This window comes from Leptosomus discolor, chromosome 11, assembly GCF_034619465.1.
Source record: "Leptosomus discolor isolate bLepDis1 chromosome 11, bLepDis1.hap2, whole genome shotgun sequence".
Taxonomy (NCBI): Eukaryota; Metazoa; Chordata; class Aves; order Leptosomiformes; family Leptosomidae; genus Leptosomus; species Leptosomus discolor.
Window position 1 is genome coordinate 15,030,022 of NC_141401.1, and position 20,786 is coordinate 15,050,807.

A 20,786-nucleotide genomic window follows, 5' to 3' on the forward strand; every position below is an offset into this window, starting at 1 on the left:
GAGTGGGCATGAGGGACAGAAGCGCTTGGTAGTGGTATGTTCAGATGCTGAAGATATGTATTCTTTTAAGGCATATGTGGGAGTGCTAAGTGCCAGTAGATTGACATGGTGAGGCTGAGAAGAGGTCATTGACTCCAAGAAGGCTGCTGGAGGTGCCTGGACATCAAAGCAAGCCATTTTATTTTTTTCAGACGTGTATAAAACTTTTCGTGTGTGTGTATATATATATATATAGATTTGCAAGATTTAGTCTAATAACCTTAAGCTTCCTTTTTTTGAAGGTATTAATTTAGGACTTTTGACTGACAAAACTAAAAGATTGTGTTACATAATGCAAAACTTCGTTGCTCTCTTACTTGACAACTGCATGAAGCAATTTATGTTGTATATTTAGGAGCTGTGCTTAAACTGGGCATCAGCGAAGAGCTCATTCTTCAAATCGGTGGAATTTTCAGATTTTCTTGTAATGCATAAAGCTCTAGCCTTGATGTACATTCTTTTCTATGTGTGAGGAAGTATCATTTGCACTTCCTTGAGAATTAAAATCCTGATTCTTCCACCTGAGTATCTCGCCGCTTTTCCTAACATTGCATTGCATTTTTTGAGTTTTCTTCCTTTTTGTCAGAGATGCTAGTGTTTGAAAGAAGGCATAATGTAGAGTTCTGGTTCAGAGAACTGCAGGTGTTGCTTGGAAGGGACATCTGGAGGTCATCTTAGTCCAGCCTCCTACTCAAAGCAGGGCTATTGCCAACACTAGTGTAGGTCAGTTACAGCTTTGTGTAACTCGGCATTTAAAATCTCCGAGGATAGACTCTACCACCACCTCTCTGGTAACCTTTTCAAGTGTTGTGCTACCCTCCTGAAGTCCAGTCTGAATGTGCAAATCCAATATAACTACTGAGACTCTGGTTCTGTCGTCTCTTCTACTTCCACCAGGTAGCTTTAGGCATCTATTAGATTTACCCTTAGTAGTCTCCCCTGCCAGACTGAGCAAGCCCCGTTTCCTCAGCATCTCTTGCCGGGTCAGATGCTCCCTGAGGGGCTTCCCTGACCATCTTGGCAGCCCTTTGCTGCACAGTCTTGAGCTTTGCCACATCTCTTGAGGCCGAGGCCCCAAAACTATACTCAATTCATGGTTCATAATGGTAGAGCAGGAATCTGATTTCTTCATGATTGAGTCTTCCCTGTACATGCCTAAAGGATGTTTCTCTGCTAGAGGTCAATGACTGTACCACCTAGAAGCAGTCTGCTTAGTTTTATTGTCTAGATAAGGAATCATAATGATGGGATTCTTAAGGATGATCTAAGGATTTCAACAGTTGGAAAAGCAGGAGGGAAAAGGGAGAATGTCATCTGAAAAATTAGAGAAGGTAACTACTCTTCTTTCTTGTGCTTTCCGTCTGTTTAGGAAGGATAGTCCTCTTTGGAAGCTTAAATGAACTTCATGGTGGAAGTTAAATTGACACAGTGCCTGTTTCATGGAGACCTTTGATCTTCTGTGGGTGCTAACTGAACATTTGCTGAACTGAACAAATTGGAGACTTACCAGAGATTCTTTTGTCAAGTAGCATCTGTAGTAGCTTATGAAGGTGTAGAGCTGTTGCTAGTGGGAGTAGATAGCCTTGTTTTCAAAACGAGGCATGAAATAAATATAGCAGGACTCATGATCTCAGAAGGTCAGATGTATGATTACACTCTTGGTTCCTGAGAACAGCCTTTTGAGTCCTTTGACCAATTTTAACCAAATACAGCTGTGGAATAAACGTCTCTCACATGCGATGTCCTTTGTGTAAGAGCATAGTGCTCACCTGCTTGGGTGGCCTGCTGTATTCACTGGTTCGTTGGCACATGTTTTGTGCCACATCGGATGTAGTACCTGTGACAGGGATCTGCGAGTGATAAAAGGTGCAACAAATGCAGTTGTTACTTTTGTTTGTAGAAAACTTTTACCTGTGGAGCTGGGGTGGGGTGTGGGAAAACATAAAATATTAAAAACATCGAGCAGTATTTTGTGTCTCGGATCACTTCAGTGTCAGTACTGAGTGGAAAGTGTACTAATCCAGGAGAAAGCAGCACAAGATTATAATTTACATCAGTCCCTCCAAGCTTAAAGCCCAAGTATGCTATCTGAAAGGGATAGCAATACTCAAGTTGAATATCTGCTAGCTCGTCAAAGGTGTCTTCTAAATGGAAGGAACAGAAAGTTAACTAGTATGGCCCTTTAAAATGGACTGAAACTGCAACTCAATCATAGAGTGGGTTCGTTAAGGCTTTTGTTTTGGGGATTTTTTCCCTACAATACAACAGTTCTGTATTTTAGTGAGAAGGTGGATGAATAACTTTATTCTTTTAATTTCTTATCTCATGTCAAATTTCCATGGCAGGCTACAAGTATACAAAAGAAACTAATTCTAACCTGGGAACAGTTTGTGTTGAATGAGAAGTACATTGTGCCTTAAAACTGCTTGCTTCTGTAACTGTTCTATGGGTGTTGAAGCTTAAAATAATCTAGCTAATTTAGCAATAAGTTACTCAGCAATAACACTCAACTATGTGCATAGATATACCGTGAAAATGTGGGCAAGGAATTATCAAATACAATCTTAATTTGAAACTTCAGGGGGGACTTAGTTTCAGTTTTCTTTTGAGGTCAACACAAACCTCTGTAGTGAGGGTACGCAGTTGAGGATGAATAGGAAGGTGGATTGGAAGAGTGGGTTCATGTACCTATCTGCTGAATATGATGGATGAAAGCTTGTCTCAAAGAATAAAATAGAATGCTACAGTGTGATTTCCAGTGACGCTGTGGCACTGGCACAGGGCTTAGCTAATAGGGAAACTCTGAATTGAAGCAGCGCTTACAATCTTTCTTCCCAGACAATCACAGCTGCCTATGGGATCTGTCCTGAGGCCAACCAGCTATGACTAGCCAATTGGCTTATGGGGTAAAAAAATCCGTGGTATGTTACGGTGTTTAAACTGAAGTGCTGCTGAAGGAAAACAATAAGGTAATTAACTTTCTCTTTTTGCCTTTTTTTTTTTTTTTTTACCAGAACTATGGAGAACTTGGTGGCTGGCTCCAACCTTCCTCCACTTTTTACAGATGAAGATGGATCTAAGGAAGGTAGTGAAATTACTGTAACTGGGTAAGCAGCTACTTCTTTTTGACCCTCAGCTGATAGTATCTATCTCTAGACTTGGCAGGGAAGCTGTTTCTAGTGGGAAGAGGGCATTCTAAATAACTTAAAAAAAAAAAAATCAAACAAATAAAAAGAACAAAAATAAACATAACATAAATAAATACAACATCACAGGACTCTGTTTAGGAGAAACCAGGACTCTTCTGAACTGATGGAAATGATCACAAACTTCTCTTTAACATCTCCTACCTTTAAAAGTTTGCTTCCCTGGGATTTAGTCTTTAAGACAGATTTAGACAGCATGATGGGGGCAGAGAGGGAGGGTGTATCTGTTGGCTACAGTGGTCCCTGCTAAATAAATTATTTCTATTAAGGCATACTATTCATCAGTGATCTCTGAAAATCGCTGAGAAACCGATGTCTTTGATTTTTGCCATACTGACTCTTGTCAGTGGAAGTCAGGTCTAGTGGAAGGTGTCTCTGCCCATGGCAGGTGAGGTGGAACTAGATGATCTTTAAGATCCCTTCTAACTCAAACCATTCCATGATTTTATGACTCTGCTTTTACAGACTGAAACAATGGCCTCTTTTAAAATCACAATGACAAAATAAGTTGTCTTCTAGGAATGCACAGGATTCTTGCTGTGTTTTGATACTTGGAAATTTCTTTTTTTTTTTTTTTTTTTTTGTAAAGCACCAAGCAATAAAATTCAGACTTTACAGGCAGGAAAAGCCCTGTAAAAAAGAATATGGACACATGTACTTCGAGTAGGTCTGAATTTGGGTTTACATATCTGGGACTTCAAATTTGCTGGTGCCAAATGACATAATGTTCACATTAGGGTTCTGTTGAATAAGCTTTCATCAGCTTTCGCTGCAAATGGCTACATCACTTTGAAGCTTTTCCTGTATGTGTGGTTTAGAAAGCTTCCCTGCTAAGGGGTAACAGATAGGAAAGCTGAAATATTCTTCAAACCGTAACAGTGATTCTAAGAAACTGAACTGTTCCATTTTCTTTCTGACACATACCAAATGTAATTAACTTATGGGGTGTGTACGCTTTGTTCCCTTTCTCTGTCTCTAATTGCTAGTAGTACGAACTGAATCTGCTATCTGAAAGTCGGGCATGGATCTCTCCAGCCCTTGTGTCTACCAGTAATTATGCTGCAATTGCAGATTTTAGCGAGTAATGAAAATATGCTGTATTCTCTATTTAAAGACAAATTTTCCTGTAGGCATTCAACTAACGGTTCTGTTAAAATCTCAATTTTCTATAGCTGTATTCTACATTAACAGGAACAATTATTTTGCATATTTAAAATTTGGCATGCATGTAAGCACCTGTAGATCTGAGTATATGAACAAGATAGACTTGAAGCATACACCGCTGTTACAGTGATTTTCATGAATGTAACTGGGTACTTTAGCCTGGCTCAAGAAGGGATTAGTGTCTGAGATGGTGGCCATTCAGGAGCCTGTTGGGAGTTAGTTGTGTTTGTGCCTTAAATACCTACGTGTATCCACAGGAGATTGTTGAATAAAGTTCAGTCCAAAATCATACACAACCACAAGCCTTTAAGTGTATTTGTGGACAAATATATTAAATGCATCCAAAAAGGTGTGTGTTGGTTAAAGGTGAAACCGTTGATTTCAAATCACGGATGGTGTTTTTGAAGAAGAGTAGATACATGCTTTCTAATTTCTGTTCCAAACGTTTACTTTCTTGACAGCTCTTTGTATAGTCAGAAGCTTCACTAAAAATGAAACAAAAGAACACTTTAAAGATCAAACTGTCTTTGAAAGTCCGTAGTAACTATGGTAGCCACAGCAGTTGCTTGGATGGAACAGCCAGTTCTTTAAAAAAGACTCTTGCAAATCTTTTTTTTTCTCTTGCTAGTGTAAGAAGTGAATATATTTGCAACATTTTTGCATGTTTTAGAAGATTAGGGAGGGAAGTGATTTACCAATATGATGATTAAATTTTTTCTTATGCTATTATGTGCTTTTTCAGATTAGCTCATTCAGAGAGTTCATTCAGTGGTGGAACTTCACAGTCTGTCAATAACCCAGATTTGGTGGAGGATTTGTCACAGGTTCAGCAGCTGCAAAATGAGTCCTCTAATACTGCTGAAAACACTGAGCAGAAGCCTGAGGAGGAGGTGAGAGGAAGTAATAGTGACTTCTCAATGAAGCGAAAGCATGGAGTTCTGTCATTACAGTGTCTTACCTACTCAGATTTTTTTCGATAGGATCATAAGTTTTCATCCATTTGCCATTTTCATCTTTTGATTCTCTGTAGCTTTGTCCTGTGTTGCACAACTGCACACAGATAGCCAAGGAAAGCTGGCAGTCATAATGTACAGAGAACAGCACGTGTGTGTCTAGCTTAGCCAGCGGGGCGCACAGACTGGTACTGCGTTCAGTCTTTCTGAAGACTGAATGTTCAGCTGCCCCAGCTTACCTTATCTCTTGTGAGTCAGGGAAGTGAGACCATTGTACTCTTCTGGGAGTAACTGCTATCTTTGAAAGCATTATGCTTACTACTTCAGACTATACCTTGTGTACCATCCCCCACTGATTTTTGGTGACTAAATCATGCAGGAACTTACTTCTGACAAGAAAGCGGTTTGGTTTTTTTTTTTTTGATAGATGCATTTGATACTCCTCCTTGTAGTTTGTCTTCAGCTGTGAGGTCCTTAATTAAGGAAGTAGCAAAATTCCAGAAAGGAAACGAAAACTAACATGATGTCAGGAATGTGTTGATCTGGGGAGAGATTAGAAGTACTGAAACAGTTCTATGTAGATAGCATAAGAAAATAGTGTTGTTACGGTAGTAGTATGAAGTCAGGAGGATGAGTGGTAATTGTTGTTCCTGTGAGCTCACAGCACGCCACAGGCAAATCTTACAATGTTCCCTCCTTTGGGGTTTGAGCATCTCTCTATTGGAGGTGATAAGTGAGAAAGAAAGCCTATGGAATAAATAAGAATAGAAAAGCCTATATGCTGTCCTTTCACCCACATTTTGGGAGCGTAATGCATGAAGGTGGAAGATTTGGAAGGGCAAAATAACTAGTGAACAAATTGTTAAGTAATACACAAAATCTCTCCAAATGTGATATTGAGGCAGATGACTGCAGAGGAGGGTATGTGAAGATGAGAATAATTAAAAAACAGAACAAAAACCAGAAAACAAAAAACTCAACCAGACAACTAAAAAAAAAAAATAATATTTGCACTTGCATTAGCTAGGATGATAATTTCATGAGTTATCAGTCCTTATGGTTTTACAATGAGAAGTTGATGCAAATGTTACTTTATTGTCCCTGTGGACCAGGGGACACTACAACAACTTTGCACAATAAGACTTCATTGGCTTTGCTTAGAGAAAAGTCAGGATTGCCCTAAAGTAATGTTTGAAATTTACATCCATGGAGAGGATGTGTTGCAGCAGCATACTCCTGATGAAAGTGTTTGAGATGTGAATATTCATTCCTTCCAGAGGTGGTCATTCTTTTCCTTCAATCTGAATTTTCTTCCATTTTCATTTTGCAGCAGCAAAGAACTAAACGAGGAGGCTGGGCCAAAGGGAGAAAGAGGAAGAAACCCCTTAGGGACACCAATGCCCCCAAATCCCCCCTCACAGGGTATGTGCGGTTCATGAATGAGCGTAGGGAGCAGCTTCGAGCGAAGAGGCCTGAAGTCCCTTTCCCAGAGATCACCAGGATGCTGGGCAATGAATGGAGTAAACTGCCTCCTGAGGAGAAACGGGTACCATTAAACTCCCTTTTCCTTGTTGGATTTTGATTACTGTTAAATGGGAATATTGTTGTTTAGTGAGGAAGTTAACGTAGGCTTTTGATTAAAGGTGTGTTTAGGAATATATTTCAAAATAAGAGGAACAGGTCCTCCAGAGTTCAAGTAATGAACCCTGGTAGGGCCGTAGCATGTCATCAAGGTGTGACTTGAGGCTTGTATCCTCTAGCTAGTGTAAGTATATACTCAGAACAGAGGGGGATTGCTATAGTGAGACATCCCATGGTTTATGGAATTCATATGGATGTAACTCAGCTAACTCAGAGCTGAGACCTAGCAGTTTCCAAGGCCAAAGCCACTGGAAGGGTGGGGCAGGCATTTATTCACTATGGCTGGATTTCAAAGCTGCTTGAAGGATTTTGCAGTTCTGTTTATTTTACAAACTTATCAATATATATAAACATTGGGTGTTGCAGAGTAAGACAAGCAGACCTGAAAGGACAGGTTACTGAAGCAGATGTCTAAGAGTTCATTCCTGTTAACCAATGTTTTAAAAGTATCGCTAGCCCTAGAACGCAAGTAGAGATCTGTATGATGGATGAGACTGTGAGAGTTACATATTCTACCTTCAACACACATTACCTCAGGAAAAGGGCTTTTTTCCCCCCTTTCGGTCAGAACATGATGTCTTCTAATTGGGATTACTGTGGCCTTCTGCACTGTCCGATATGTGAATGAAGACCAAGGAAGCAATTTTTTTAAGCAGCAGCACATAGAATAGAGATTTGAATTTATAACTATTGTGTGTCTTGTTATGATGACCTAATGGGGAAAAAAAGGTGTACCAGGTGACTAAGGTTTGCTCTGATTTAATACTTCCATAGAATTTTAAACTCATTGGGGGAAAAATACTGGGAAGGCAACTTTTTTCTTGAAAGGATCCCATTAGTAAGTGCTGTGACCACTCCTTAAATGGTTTGCAGTTCGTCAGTTGCCCTAAAGAATTCTCCAGTTAAGTTCATTCCATTATGCAGATGAGTGAAATATCTTCAGGCTAGAGAAAAAAATTCTTTTATCCTAAATGCAGATAGGTTAAATTGATATAACCTGGGCTCTTTTATCTTTATGCTACTCTTTTCCAATAGCCATGATGTTTTGTTTACCTTTCAGGTGGGCGAAGTGTGTGGTTGTAGAATGGTAGTGCTTTTTGTCTGTGGGGCATGAAAACAAGAGGGTATTGGAACCTCACGGTTACAGACCTGAACCTTAGAGCATGATCCGTGAAGGTGTTCTTGTTTCGCGGCATTTAATCCTGGCAATGGACAGAAAGGCAATTCTTAAGTATTTGGTCTATAATGTGTAGGTAATAGTTGAGTAGCTTAGTAGCAGGTTACTTCTAGGTCTAACAAAGAGTTAACAGAATAGTGATTTGAATTTAAAAAAAAATCAAGAGAAAACAGGACACGAGAACACAGTAATTTTATCCAGAAATCTTATGTCTTTACATCTCACATACATTCTCATTGTTTCTTCACTCCTTTCCTGTTTGCATAGGTGAAATGGATCAACACTTCATCTGACAAGTTGTTTTTCTTCCCTTCCTCCTGAAGGGGAGGAAACTCCCTGAAACTCTTGGACTTTTTTGTTTCAGCGATACCTTGATGAAGCAGATAGAGATAAGGAGCGTTATATGCGGGAGCTGGAGCAGTATCAGAAGACTGAAGCCTACAAAGTCTTTAGCAGGAAAGCACAGGACAGACAAAAAGGCAAATCACACAGACAAGGTATTGAATGGGAAAAAAATACGTGCCTAGCTAGAACAACTGAAGATTCCCAGCTAGTCATGTAGCCTAATGCTTATTTAAAGCCTTTGATTTAAAGGCTTGTTAAAAAGTGAATGTGTTTTCTGTGACGTTTGCATCAGCTGTGTGTAAAGTAATTAGATTTATATAAATTTAACTATGTAGGTTGTATTGGAGGACGTGCATTAAAAGCATCAAAGTTACATGCAACTCCTATGTGACTTATTAGGAAAGCTGCACAAGATTTCTGTCCGTAACTGTTGTGTAATTATCGTTGTATAACTGCTTTAATCATTTGGTTCTTGTTTTCTCAAGTTTTGTGTGTTTTGGGGGATTTCTTGTTTGTTTTTTCTTTTTCAGATGGAGCAAGACAGCCAGCCCATGATCATGAGGTAAACCTCTTCATTCTACCCTCGCATCAGTGGGTAAATTTCTCAGATGATGCAAGTTTCTAGTGAAGTCCACAAAAAAGTTCATGCCAGTTGGAAGACCCTAATCAGAGGTTTAGACTATGTATTCTTCCTCTTCCTATGCAGTTTTTGATCAAAAGTTAGAAATGACTGAGTATTGTATTCTTATGCTCACATTAGTATGATGGAAACCAAATTTAGTAAATCTTGGGCAGGTATGAATGATCTAAGATGAAGTGGGAATGTAGGGTACGCTTAAAACATCTGTTTTGTCTTGTTAAATGACTCGGTGGGTGCAAGTCAGTATAATTGAGCCTTTAAGCATTTGGTGTGTTAGAGGTTCAACTTGTGAAATTTTTACTTTAAAGTTCTCTGCTTTGAAAAATTTCAATTATTATTTGGTAAGTAAACATCGAGGTAAAACTTACAAATAGCTTGAGACCTAGATAAACCTTCCAAGCTAGCATCTTCAGGTTGCTGTATTGAGGTACTAATTTTCTGCAGCAACATGAACGCTTGTGACTTCGTTGAGAAGAAAATGGGTAAGGTAACCAAGTCATTGAGAGATCTCAGGCTTAAACCTCCTCCTGCCCCCTGCCTTTGCATATGCAAATATTGGAAAACAGTAATAATGTCTGGAGATAAGGTGCCTGTGCTTTAGTTGATGAGATGTATCACAAACCTTGTGCATCCTGGCTGACTATGGTATCTCTCCCTTTGAAGTGCTGAGACTTTCTCCAGTTGTATTACCTGGGGCCACAGAGCTGCTTTCATGGTTACCAATAAATTGCAAACAAAAAGCAATGAAAAACCTTGTTTATACACAGCTTCTTCTCTTGTAAGCAATAGCCTTCCTGAAAGATCTGTTTTTCTTTGTGAGGTTTTTTGCCTTGGGAAAGCAATCAAGTTGCTTTTTAGTGTGTTCATTACAATAGCGACAAGGCTGTGTGCTGCTTAGAGGCAACTACTGGCCTTGTCTACTTCAAGGAAAATAAGCTTCACTTCCAGGAAAATGCTGTAGTAGCATGTTTTTGATATGCCTTTTTATTAACTCTTAAAGAAAGTACTTGCAGTAAGATTAATCTAAGTGCATGGTCCCCAGGATTTCTGATGCTGTAGTCACTGAATCTAAGTTTGCCTTTAATTGTACAAAACCAGATTGCCAAAGCCTTCAAGTTCTAGCTTGGCTCTGATGTTTACATAACCTTTAAATTATACAGGTGGCAAACTACAAATTCAGAATCTTACCTCTCATCCTTCTAACTCAAGCTGTCATTGCTGAAATCTCATGTCATAAATGCAGTTAAAAAGCAGTCCTCCATACCCTGTGGGGCTTTTAAGCTTCGTCAGTTATTACATAGTTGAGCTAGCAACATGTTAGGCAGGCATCCTTTTCTGAAAGCCTGCACCTTTTGACTGCTTTAGCATTTTTCACCTTTATATTATAAAATTCCATATGCGTATCACCTGATATGCTTTCTCATCTTTTCTGCAAGAGAGTCAAGTATTGTATCCTGCACAGGCAAGGAACAAGCAGAAAAGCTTTAGATTGCTTTTAGAAATGTGTACTCAAGTTACCTCTGGAAGCAAGACTAAAGCTTTTTGTTGTCTTGCTGCTTTGTTATCCACACTGACTATTCTTATTGTGTCTGTGATTAGTAGGTATGATCTGAGTAAATTATTTCTTCAGAGAATCTAAGAACATAAGGTCAAAGAAACCTTTCCTTCTACCCTGGCCCCACTTAGGTGTGCATGATTTAGTTTCCGTAAATCAGTGTTGAACTAATTTTTAATATTGTATATGGAGATTACCCCCAAAAATATTGCAATGAACAATTCAAATACTAGCTATAATAAGAAAATAACAAAAGGATGAGGCTTGAGAAGGTGAGAGGAAACTTTTAATAGGCAGATGTAGTTGTGAAGAACATGGAGACACTGTCTCAATGAGCTCATCTGTGGGCATGAAATAGAACGTTTTTCTTCCTTCAAATTCTACTTTCATAAATATGACACATAGCTATATACACTAGAACTATCAGTTGTCATCAGAAGTGACCAAATCATTGTTACTATTCTCCATTGTTCTGTTATTGCTTCTTTCTTCAAGCTGTTTGATTCAAAGTAGGTCTAGCTTCATGCACTCAGTTACACAACATCTTACTGGCAAGATTTCAAAGATTTGTACAGATGTCAGGGAGATTAGACATTACCTGATAGTGTCTGCAACCTTTGAAGATAAGGAAATGGCTGCCATAGCACAAGTACACAAGAGGAAAACCATCTACTCCGAGAACATTTTTTTAGTGAAGTACTATATCTATTATACTATTATATCTGTTCCTTACATTGTCTGTACCTGACCATACAAGGAAGGATGAGCTTAACCCGCCCCCTCCCCCCCGCCCAAATGTCAGCTTTCTCTTTACCCTACTTCACCGTGTCTTCAAGAACTTTATCTGATTTGTTCTGCAACCTCCAAAGGTAAACCTCAGTTTTAATAACCAGATGAGAGTGGTATTATTTGTATTCTCAAAGCATCTCAATCTTAAGGCAAATGGTAGAAGCAATAATTTCGGTTTTCTTTTATTTGGGAGATGACAAAATGATATGCCAGCTGAACAGACTGGGCCTTTTCAATAAGAGGTAATCAAAACCTTACGATTTTAATCCTGAGTGAACCTCAGAGTGGCAGAGTTCTCAAAAGGATCTTTTACGGGATGGTTTTCATTATCACTCTTCTGTTGAATGGAATTTCTTGGTTGCCTTTCAGAAGCTGAACAGTTTCATCTAATCGCTTTAATATTTTCTTGGTTGTACCTGAAAAAAAAAGTTGTCCTAGAGGCTGCAAATAGAATACCCTCTCCTTCTCCATCTGTTCTCTAGGAGCCAGCAATTCAAGCCAGTGCCTCTTTGCACACAGGTAGCAATATTAAGCATGAATTAGAAAATCTGAGATGAATGTCCTATATGTGTTTTAACCAAGTTTCGTAACTGTCAACACTTCTTAGTGTGCATTGATGTTCATATCCTAGATTTTGGGGTGAAATTAATTCCCAGCCGTCTAGGGAGTGTTCAGACGAAATGAATGTATTATGCACGCTTCCATACGTGACTTCTCATTTCTAAATACATACTCTTGAGACTTTTTCCCTATAGTGGCAAGTATCAAAACTTGACTGAAGAGCACATATGTGATCATGAACCCCTAGCAACACCCTGCTGTGTCTTACAGAGCCGAGAAGGTTTGTTCCCCCTCCATCTAGTCCCGCCTGTTTCTAGTGTGTCTTCGGTTGATTCAGGCCAAGTGAGGTTTGAGTTCTTACTTGGCAAATACAGAGCTTCCTAGCTGTAATTCTACCAGACACAGCTTATCTTTTACTTTAAAATAGTCAATTGACAGTCTCATTGGGTAAAGACAGAGTATCTGAAATTCCATCTAATCTTGGCTATCTTGGTTGGCTGCCAAATGGCATTCAGCTCACCCCATCTAGCCCCTTCATGTGGCAGATACCAATATGATACTCTGAGCTTGGGTGCCCTGATTCCCTTATCAGCTGTCGAACAGTTAGCTTTTCTGCTGGGCACCAAATCATGTTTGATACTACATAATTTTGGAGTTCGTGGTGCATCATCAGCTGTGGTGTTTGAGAGGTTTGAAAAGCTTTTGTTCTCCACAGGCATTCTCTCATGCTTAACTTTGTTTTTATATTAATTAACAGGTTATTGTAGTTGCTGCAGTTTATCAAACCAAATTTGCATTGGCTCTGTCAATAGGTTTAAAGCAAACGTTAATTCCTGTTGATTTTGACATGCAGGAGTGGTAACTGAAGTATATTATGGTAGGCTTGTTTCCCTGAGTGAAATTAATTTTAGGTTTTTTGACTTAAGTTACAGAACATTTCCCGATTTAAAAGTTGTTGGCTTTTTTTAAAGAAAGCATGTTATAGTCACAAACCATAAATTGTGTCAAGTTGTCTGCACCCTAAATGCTCTCTTTGATTTTTAATAGCCTCAAGTTCACATAGTTGATTTCACCAGCTTTATCACAAATTAGGTGAAGAGATCTGAAAGCTGACAGAAACTCTTGACTATAGGCTTTATCTTAAGATGACAAACTTCTCTTGTGTCTTAAAGTGAAAAAATTTTGCAGTGTTTGGTTTTTGTAGCATGCAGGAGACAACAGTCCAGTTCCTTTAAGCCCTCACATTAATGCATACCTGTCATAGCCAGGGTGAAAAAATGCTTTCTAGTAGCAAAATATGCTTATGCATTTTCACCTTTATTTTTCCAAGGTACTACATGTTCTGTAATAAGACTTTCTCCATAGACTCTTACAAATCATGTTTATACGCTTCCTTTTCAGTGGTGGCAGCATCCATCTAAATCTTTCAGAAAAGATGTGGCTTGCTTGAAGCACTGTGCAGCTTGCTTCTATTTTGGAGCCAAAATGCACATCTCTTCCAGTTTGTAACAGACATATGGAACTGTGGAAAAGTCTGGAAAAATTGCTTATTTTTCCTTTAGCTGTTCTATTTCCTGGCTGTTTTCTTTTTCGCTTTGGGAGTGAAAGACAAAGAACCATGCGACTTATGTGCATTTTGCTTGCTTTCTCTCCCATTCGTTGATATTCCTGTATAGATTATTTCAGAATGTGTCAGTTGGTTGACAGTGGAATGTTTTCCAGTGGAAAATATAAATGAATTCAGATAGTTTTAAAACGGAATGATTGTCATATTTAATGTCATCAGGACGAAAAGGTATATTTTAGTGTGTTATATGGTATTTCTTGATAATAGTGTTTGGTCTTTATTAAACCTAGATCTTAAAAAGCTGAGACCTACCCTTTGGTCTTTCTTGGTAGGAGCTGGAAGTGCCTTCCATCCATCCAGCTGTTCATCTGCCTCAGATCTTGGTCTCCCTTCTCTTTCTGTTTTCTTGATCAAAACAGTTTAATGAATTCCTGAAAACAAACAGTATTTAGATATGTATTACTCTTTCTTTTGTAGAAAGAAGCAGATACAAAGGAGAGGTCTGTTTTTGATATTCCAATCTTCACAGAAGAATTCCTGAATCACAGTAAAGGTAAGTTAAACTTTTGCAGGGCCCCCTCTTTGCCTTTCCAAAGTTTTTGTCAAGTGCTGTCCAGCTGAAGAGTCCTTGCACTCTCCCAACTCAGCTCAAGTAATGACTTGGGTATAGTTGATTGGTGTTTCTGGTATTACCTTACTTCTGCACGAACACAGTGGCTGCAACAGCAGTTTTTCCTGGCTTTGTCTTCCAAAACTGTCCTTTTTGGAGAATGTGTTCAGTGTTTTAAGCTCCACTTGCTGTTATTCCAGGCAGTCCAAGCTGGATCTGCTGTTCTGTAGGATTAAGAAATACCTAAGATAAAGTGTGATGATGATTCAGGATAGTTAGCTGTATTTTATTTTTTCCCCCTGGATATGTGGAAAATTCCACTGATATATTTTCTGTTACTCTATTTGGTTTTTATAGCTGCATGTCCCAAGAGTTTAGGGGGTTTTGCCAGATTTCCTGGACTGAAGAGACTTCAGATACAGATACTTTTTCTGATGGTCAATAGAAATGTATTTTTGTGATTGGGATCTTGCCTGTATGCCTCTTACCACTGCTGCTAAGCTATGTGATGCTGAATGCATTCAAAATCAGTCTTGCAGTCTTCCCTCCTAATCAGTTCCCCTGTTAACTTCTATTCTGATGCTTTGAATGCACTCTAATTTGTCTGCCTCTCTAGAAGCTAAGTCTACTTCAGTACTACTGTAGACCCTGTTGGTGCTCCATGATCTGATGCTTTTGATCAGTAAACCAAAACTGCACTATCTGTAATCATCAGTTGAGCACTCTAGAATATTCTACTTCATTGCCTACCAATTACAGATATGGGGTTTTATGGCTTTTTTGACTACATGGGAACGGGTTGGTATTCACAGCTCGTGAAGCTGAGCTGCGGCAGTTGCGTAAATCCAACATGGAGTTTGAGGAGAGGAATGCTGCTCTGCAGAAACATGTTGAGAGTATGCGTACTGCGGTGGAGAAATTGGAGGTGGATGTGATACAAGAGCGGAGCCGCAACACAGTTCTGCAACAGCATCTAGAGACCCTGCGCCAAGCACTCACAACCAGCTTTGCTGGAGTCCCGCTACCAGGTAAGACTTTTTTTTTTCCCCTTATGACTGACTGATGTGTTAAATGTAACTTCTAACGTTGATATGACGTTGTGAATTCACAAATCGTGGCCTGCTCTTGTAGTTCTGTGGTCTTGGCTGTTTCTGAGCTTTTGTTGTATTAGGTAATGAAATCTTAAAATGCATGCAGGGGAAGGTTTAGTGTCAGTGCTTTATTTCAACGTGGCTTTTTTTTTCTTACTATTCTTACTCTTCCTAGTGAAGTGAGACACGTATTCAGTCCTTGCTCTCCTTCACTTGTTTTGTGAAAAAGTTACTAAATAGAAAAGACAGGACCTGCAAGTTCCTTGATTAAAAGAAAGGCTGCCTCTGTATTTTCAGATGCCAGGGAATCCATTTAGGTAATATGAATGCCCAGCTGAAAGAGTTTGTTACAATCAACTGTAAGACCCAAATCAAAGAAAACTGTGCTTTATTAGTCCTGATATCTTTGGAACAACTTGGTTTGTGGAGTTAGGAGGACATTGTTTTACAGAATCTGTCTCAAGATGTGGTGCATGGCCAAAACACCTCCTATAGCTGTTTACGTGTTGGCACAAGTCGCCCTTAGAATAGTCTTAACTTTCTGGAATTGCTGTGGTCATCTAAATATTCTGGGGCTTACTTTACTATGTTAACTATAGGTAGCGGGGAGACACCCACGATGGAAACTATTGATTCCTACATGAATAGGCTGCACAGTATTATTATGGCTAACCCGCAGGAGAATGAGAACCTCATAGCCACAGTCCGAGATGTGGTAAACAGACTTGAACGCTAGTGACTGGGTAAGTGTTCACTCTTAGGCTGCTTTGGTTTGGTGTCTAGTCTGTACCTCTGGCACTTGTTCTGACACTGATTCTTCTACTGATCGCTGTATTGTACAATCAAAAAGCTTTCTTCAAAGCCACAGGAGCAGGTTGATTTAACGAAAGTCAAATGGGGTTAAAAATATCCAGCAGCATTAAGGGGTTCTGAAATTCCCCTCAACTCCAAGACCTTTTGTATAGAAACTTAAATAGCTATTTGTCTTATTCGTTGTATTTGTGTAAGGTGAATAAGAATGTTGACAGAATGGTGTAAAACAAAAAAATACCCAAAATGGTGTAAAACAAAACAAAATGTTTCAGTAGCAGGGTGACTAATTTAGAAGAAGGTTCCTTTCTTGAGTGAAGTAAATCTGAGAAGTTGTGCATTAATTTTAGAATCTGATGGTCACAGAAACTTTATTTGTTGCAAGAGGTTACAGGTGAACTGAACTCTGTTATAAACTGAAAATACTTTACAACTACCTGCTCTGTAGCACCTGTAGTCAAGCTTTTCTGGTTACGAAGGTTTACATGTAAATGAGGCACTGATGTCTGGTTCAGGCTGTGTGTAGCATTTGCTGAGACTATAATGATCATGTGGCTTATGCATAGATTACTACTAAGCTAATGATTCTGTGTTTTTCCTTCTGTGTAGCAGCTTAGAAAACTGTATTAGTAAACTGAGTAGAAAACCAAATCAACAAAGAAATCCCAGTCTTTCTGTGTTCCTTTCATTTCTCACACCGCTTACTCCCCCACTTTCCCCACGATGCACAGCAGTAGACAGCCATTGGGAGTCTGGCTACTTCTATTTTAACTGTGTACATACCTGCGTTCTTTGGGCATTTATTATGTAGTCTACTGTACATGTCTTGAATAGTGTTTAGAAATGCAAATAAAGCTGTGTTGTGCCATCTGCAAATATGAAGACAGAGCTTTTCATCCTTTCTGATTCTGACCTTTTGTGATGCTGTGTAGAACAGTTAATTACGTGTTCCCCATTATGGTGTGGCTTAAGCTGAAAGATCGTTGTCCTTCCAGAGGGTAGCCAGATGGAACGGACTGTAGTTCTAAGAGATGACTGAGCTCCCAGTAGAATAAAGAAGTGCCTTTACTGCTGCTATTTATGAAGGGAACAGCTTGTCGATCCAGGTCTGGGGTTTTTCAGTAGCTCATCAGCCTCCTCATTTTCGTATACTGTTTTCAATTAGCACTCAAGCTCTGAAGGAGAATTAGGGGATGAGGAGGTTTTATGGAATGTATAAGAGGAATAGCAGTTTCTCATCAATCACTTATTAGAAGGGCGTGCCAGGCCCTGAAACAGATGTTTGTCCTTTAAGCACCTTGCCAGAAAAATCATCTCTCAAGGCTACTAAAATCTAGTTCTAAGGCGTATTCATATTTCCTAAATGATGAACCATTTCTGTGTTCCTAAAAATGCAAATATCTATCTTGGATAAATTGGATTCAGCTGTAATTGGTTTGGAAAAAATTTTTGCTTTAGAATTCTTCCTTCCACTTTATAGTTGAAAAATAGGACTCCATTCCCTTCTTTCTCCTCCCACTAATACCTCCCCTCTTTTCAGCAGCAAAACAGTGTGATGCAATTAGAAATGTGATTAATAATCACCTAGTTTTGTTATATAAAGACATGCATGTAACTGGATGTAATGATCAGTTTGTTGGGCTTCTACTTACACTGATGTTCACTTGGTAATGATTGTAGTTTGTGACAAAATCTTAGAAGGGAGAAGATTGGGCTTTATCAGATGCAAACCTAGAAAAAAGTACAACTCCCCTAGAAAAGAGGGAAGCTTTGGATAGAAAAGTTCAGCTGGCATCCAGTAAACTGTATCAGCAAACTGTCGTCATCATTGTCCCTTTTATCATGTGTATGAAGTATATTAATTTTCCTTAATGTAATCTCTATCAATGAAACGGTCTGTTTGAGGTTGAGCACACAAGTCAATTTTGTAGAAAAATCTATTATGATACTTTTGAAAACCACTGTACTTCACAGAACTGAAGTGGTTTTTTGTGGCTTAGTACATCATATTTAGTGACTGTTTGACTATACCAGTGAATGTTTTTGTTTTTCTGCACTGCCTGGTAAAGAGAACTTCTTTGTGGAAACAGATTATGGGGGAGAAGAGGAAGTTTTTTGTTATTTAGCACTCTGTTCTTTGGATGGAAACAGGAATTCAATTACAGGTCTGTCTCTGTAGGCTTCTTTGCTGTACTTAATAATGTGTTTTCAGTTAAATCATCCAAAAAATTATGTCACAGTGCCTATTTAGTCCTGGCAGATTGTAGTCTTCTAACACTTATTTTTCTGTTTCATCTGCAGGTCTCGTGACTCAGGGATGCTTTACAAATTTTTTTTGGCCAGTGTGGAATAAGAAGCCATGAGGGAAAGACTAGGGGTGGGAAGCAGAATTGCAGGTTTGTCCTGGTCCCTGCCTTTGTGGTTTGTCAGTGAGGCAAACAGATCAATGCGTTAAAAGGTCTTAAGAAGCCACGGACACCACCCACTAAACGTTTGGAACTGTCCTCGGTGTAAACATTTAAGAGCATGCAACTTTTGTGCAATCTTCAGTTTCTTATTAATTTTGCTGGGTGTGAGGGTGCACACATTCTGTGGACTGGCTGACTATGGAGATGAAATTTCGGGGTTAGTGAAATGAAGTCAGCCTACGTGTTGTAGTAATAACTTTGTTGTGTTATATTGCCTGATGTCTTCTAGTGTCTTTTATTTTGTTTCTGTGTTAATTTTGTTGGATTACCTTTCTCTACTTTAGTTTTCTTCTTTTGATGGTGTTATCTGATACTGGATAGCAGCGCTTGTGTTCTCTGCTATAACAGGCAGTCTTCCTTGGTGCACTGTCTTGTCCTACCCGGTCTGTTATGTTTATATAAGCTTTTCTTAAGCAGAATCCTGTTTTTTTTTTTGTGTTAGCCTGCAACATTCTACAATGTGAGTTTGCTCCCTGCTAGAGACTGGCTGTGGTTGATGCTTTGTGACTTGATTCTACTATGAGACAGACTTCCTCTCTCCCCCCTCTCTTCAAGCACCTCTCTTGCACATAGCATCCTGCTCTTCTGTGAAGGTCCCCTGTTATGTCTTGAAAATTTGGTGGAGCATTTTACTACCAGAAAGGTCAGTGGTAATCAAGATAGAAAGTGAAATGTTAGTTCTTCTCAGCAGGGAAAACAGCAATCTCCATTTTAGACTAAAACCACAAAGCATGCCCTTCCTCTGATATGTTGCTCAGTCTAATGTTACTGCCTAGTTTTTGAGAGAATGATCTCATGGTGAGAGCAGTAGTCTATAAAAAGAGAAATGGGCAGGGGGATTGCTTTTTTTTTTCTGCTCTCCTCCTTAGTGCTGGGAAGCAGTATGCCTGGAAGGAGCACATGTATTTTTGCATGAATTATTAGAGCAGAGGAGATTATTAGCAGCTAAATCTACATAGCAGCCCACAGAATTCTGCATTACAGCCCGTAACTGCTTTCACCTTTTGTACAGTTAAAATGCAGCCTGTGGAGCCTATACCGTTCAGTATATTATTTTCCAGCGTGACCTAAATGGCCTTTCTCTTACATCATGTAGAACTCTGCATGCTAGAGTCTGTAATCTTGCTGAGCTGCACTGCACCTCCTGTCAAAGATGAAGGCATCTACTGTCTGCACTAACATGCAAATCCCTTGCTGCTCTTTTGTTCCTGTCAAATTGTTAACTCAGACTTTGGTCGAGCACTTGTTGGACATCTCTGGGCTTTATGGTAGTGATTGAAATGTTTTCTTCTACATGACAATCTCTTTACTCCTTAAGAAATCTTTGATTTCCCTGTTGTGAATTGCAGACTGCTTTCATTAATGGAGTGCATTGCAGTCAATGTCACTTTAATGTACCTGTAACGCAAGTGTTTGAAGATTAAAAAGTTTCTTTTTTTCCCATGCTGTACATATGGACTTCATGCTTGCCTGAAGCCATCTCCAGGTCCACACCTTGTATGTCAGGTCTCTGCTTACTCGATGGGCTTATTGCTGTAGCCAAGCAGCAAGGATTTCCATGTAAATTCAAGTCTTCCTTCAGGGAGGAAACTCCTTTCTCTTGTCTTCGATCTCATTTTCAAGACTTCATGAAAAGGAACCTCAATTTGCTGCATTGACCTCCGTTTTCCTTAGTGTGGATGAGACCAACTGATGTTGGCATGAACTTTTTTTAGTTGATTCTATAACAAATACCGTGTGGGGGAAAAATCCTGCAGGTTAATAACGTCTCCAGAAGAAGCACCAATACCTGCATCTGCTGTGCATATCTTTTTTTTTTTTTTTTTTAATTGAATTGGTGATATTTAAGTTTTATTGAAGTGGCCAAAATGCGCTGCATAGACAAAAGTTGATTTACAAAATTCTGAAGTTCAGTCTGTGGCATCTTACGTAATACCTGGAGTTGTATCCCGTAAGGACTCCAGAAATTGCTGTGTAATATGATAGCAGGATGCAATTCCAGGCTGTGATGTCCAAGTACTGTAAATAAGGTATGGGTGGCTGCAGGTTGCCCTTGCTTACACAAATTTGTGGCGTGCTGCTAATACAGCATTCTGTTGAGTAGCATGCAAGTGTTATGGGATAGGAAATTTAAGGTGATATTAGCTGGGGGCTGACAAATCTCTTTTTC

General features: G+C 39.2%; 1 protein-coding gene across 1 annotated transcript in view; it reads left to right on the forward strand.

Moving 5' to 3' along the window:
• The window catches only part of HMG20A (high mobility group 20A), a 37,143-nt gene extending 18,661 nt beyond the window's left edge, over positions 1-18,482 (forward strand). Inside the window, exons 2-10 of the mRNA XM_009949845.2 lie at positions 3,054-3,146; positions 5,152-5,299; positions 6,693-6,908; positions 8,545-8,677; positions 9,056-9,087; positions 14,115-14,190; positions 15,060-15,275; positions 15,938-16,081; positions 18,450-18,482. Coding sequence (XP_009948147.2) covers positions 3,058-3,146; positions 5,152-5,299; positions 6,693-6,908; positions 8,545-8,677; positions 9,056-9,087; positions 14,115-14,190; positions 15,060-15,275; positions 15,938-16,074 — 1,047 coding nt within the window. The 5' untranslated portion in view covers positions 3,054-3,057 and the 3' untranslated portion in view covers positions 16,075-16,081; positions 18,450-18,482. The remainder of the gene's footprint in view (positions 1-3,053; positions 3,147-5,151; positions 5,300-6,692; positions 6,909-8,544; positions 8,678-9,055; positions 9,088-14,114; positions 14,191-15,059; positions 15,276-15,937; positions 16,082-18,449) is intronic.
• The last annotated feature ends 2,304 nt before the right edge of the window (positions 18,483-20,786 follow it).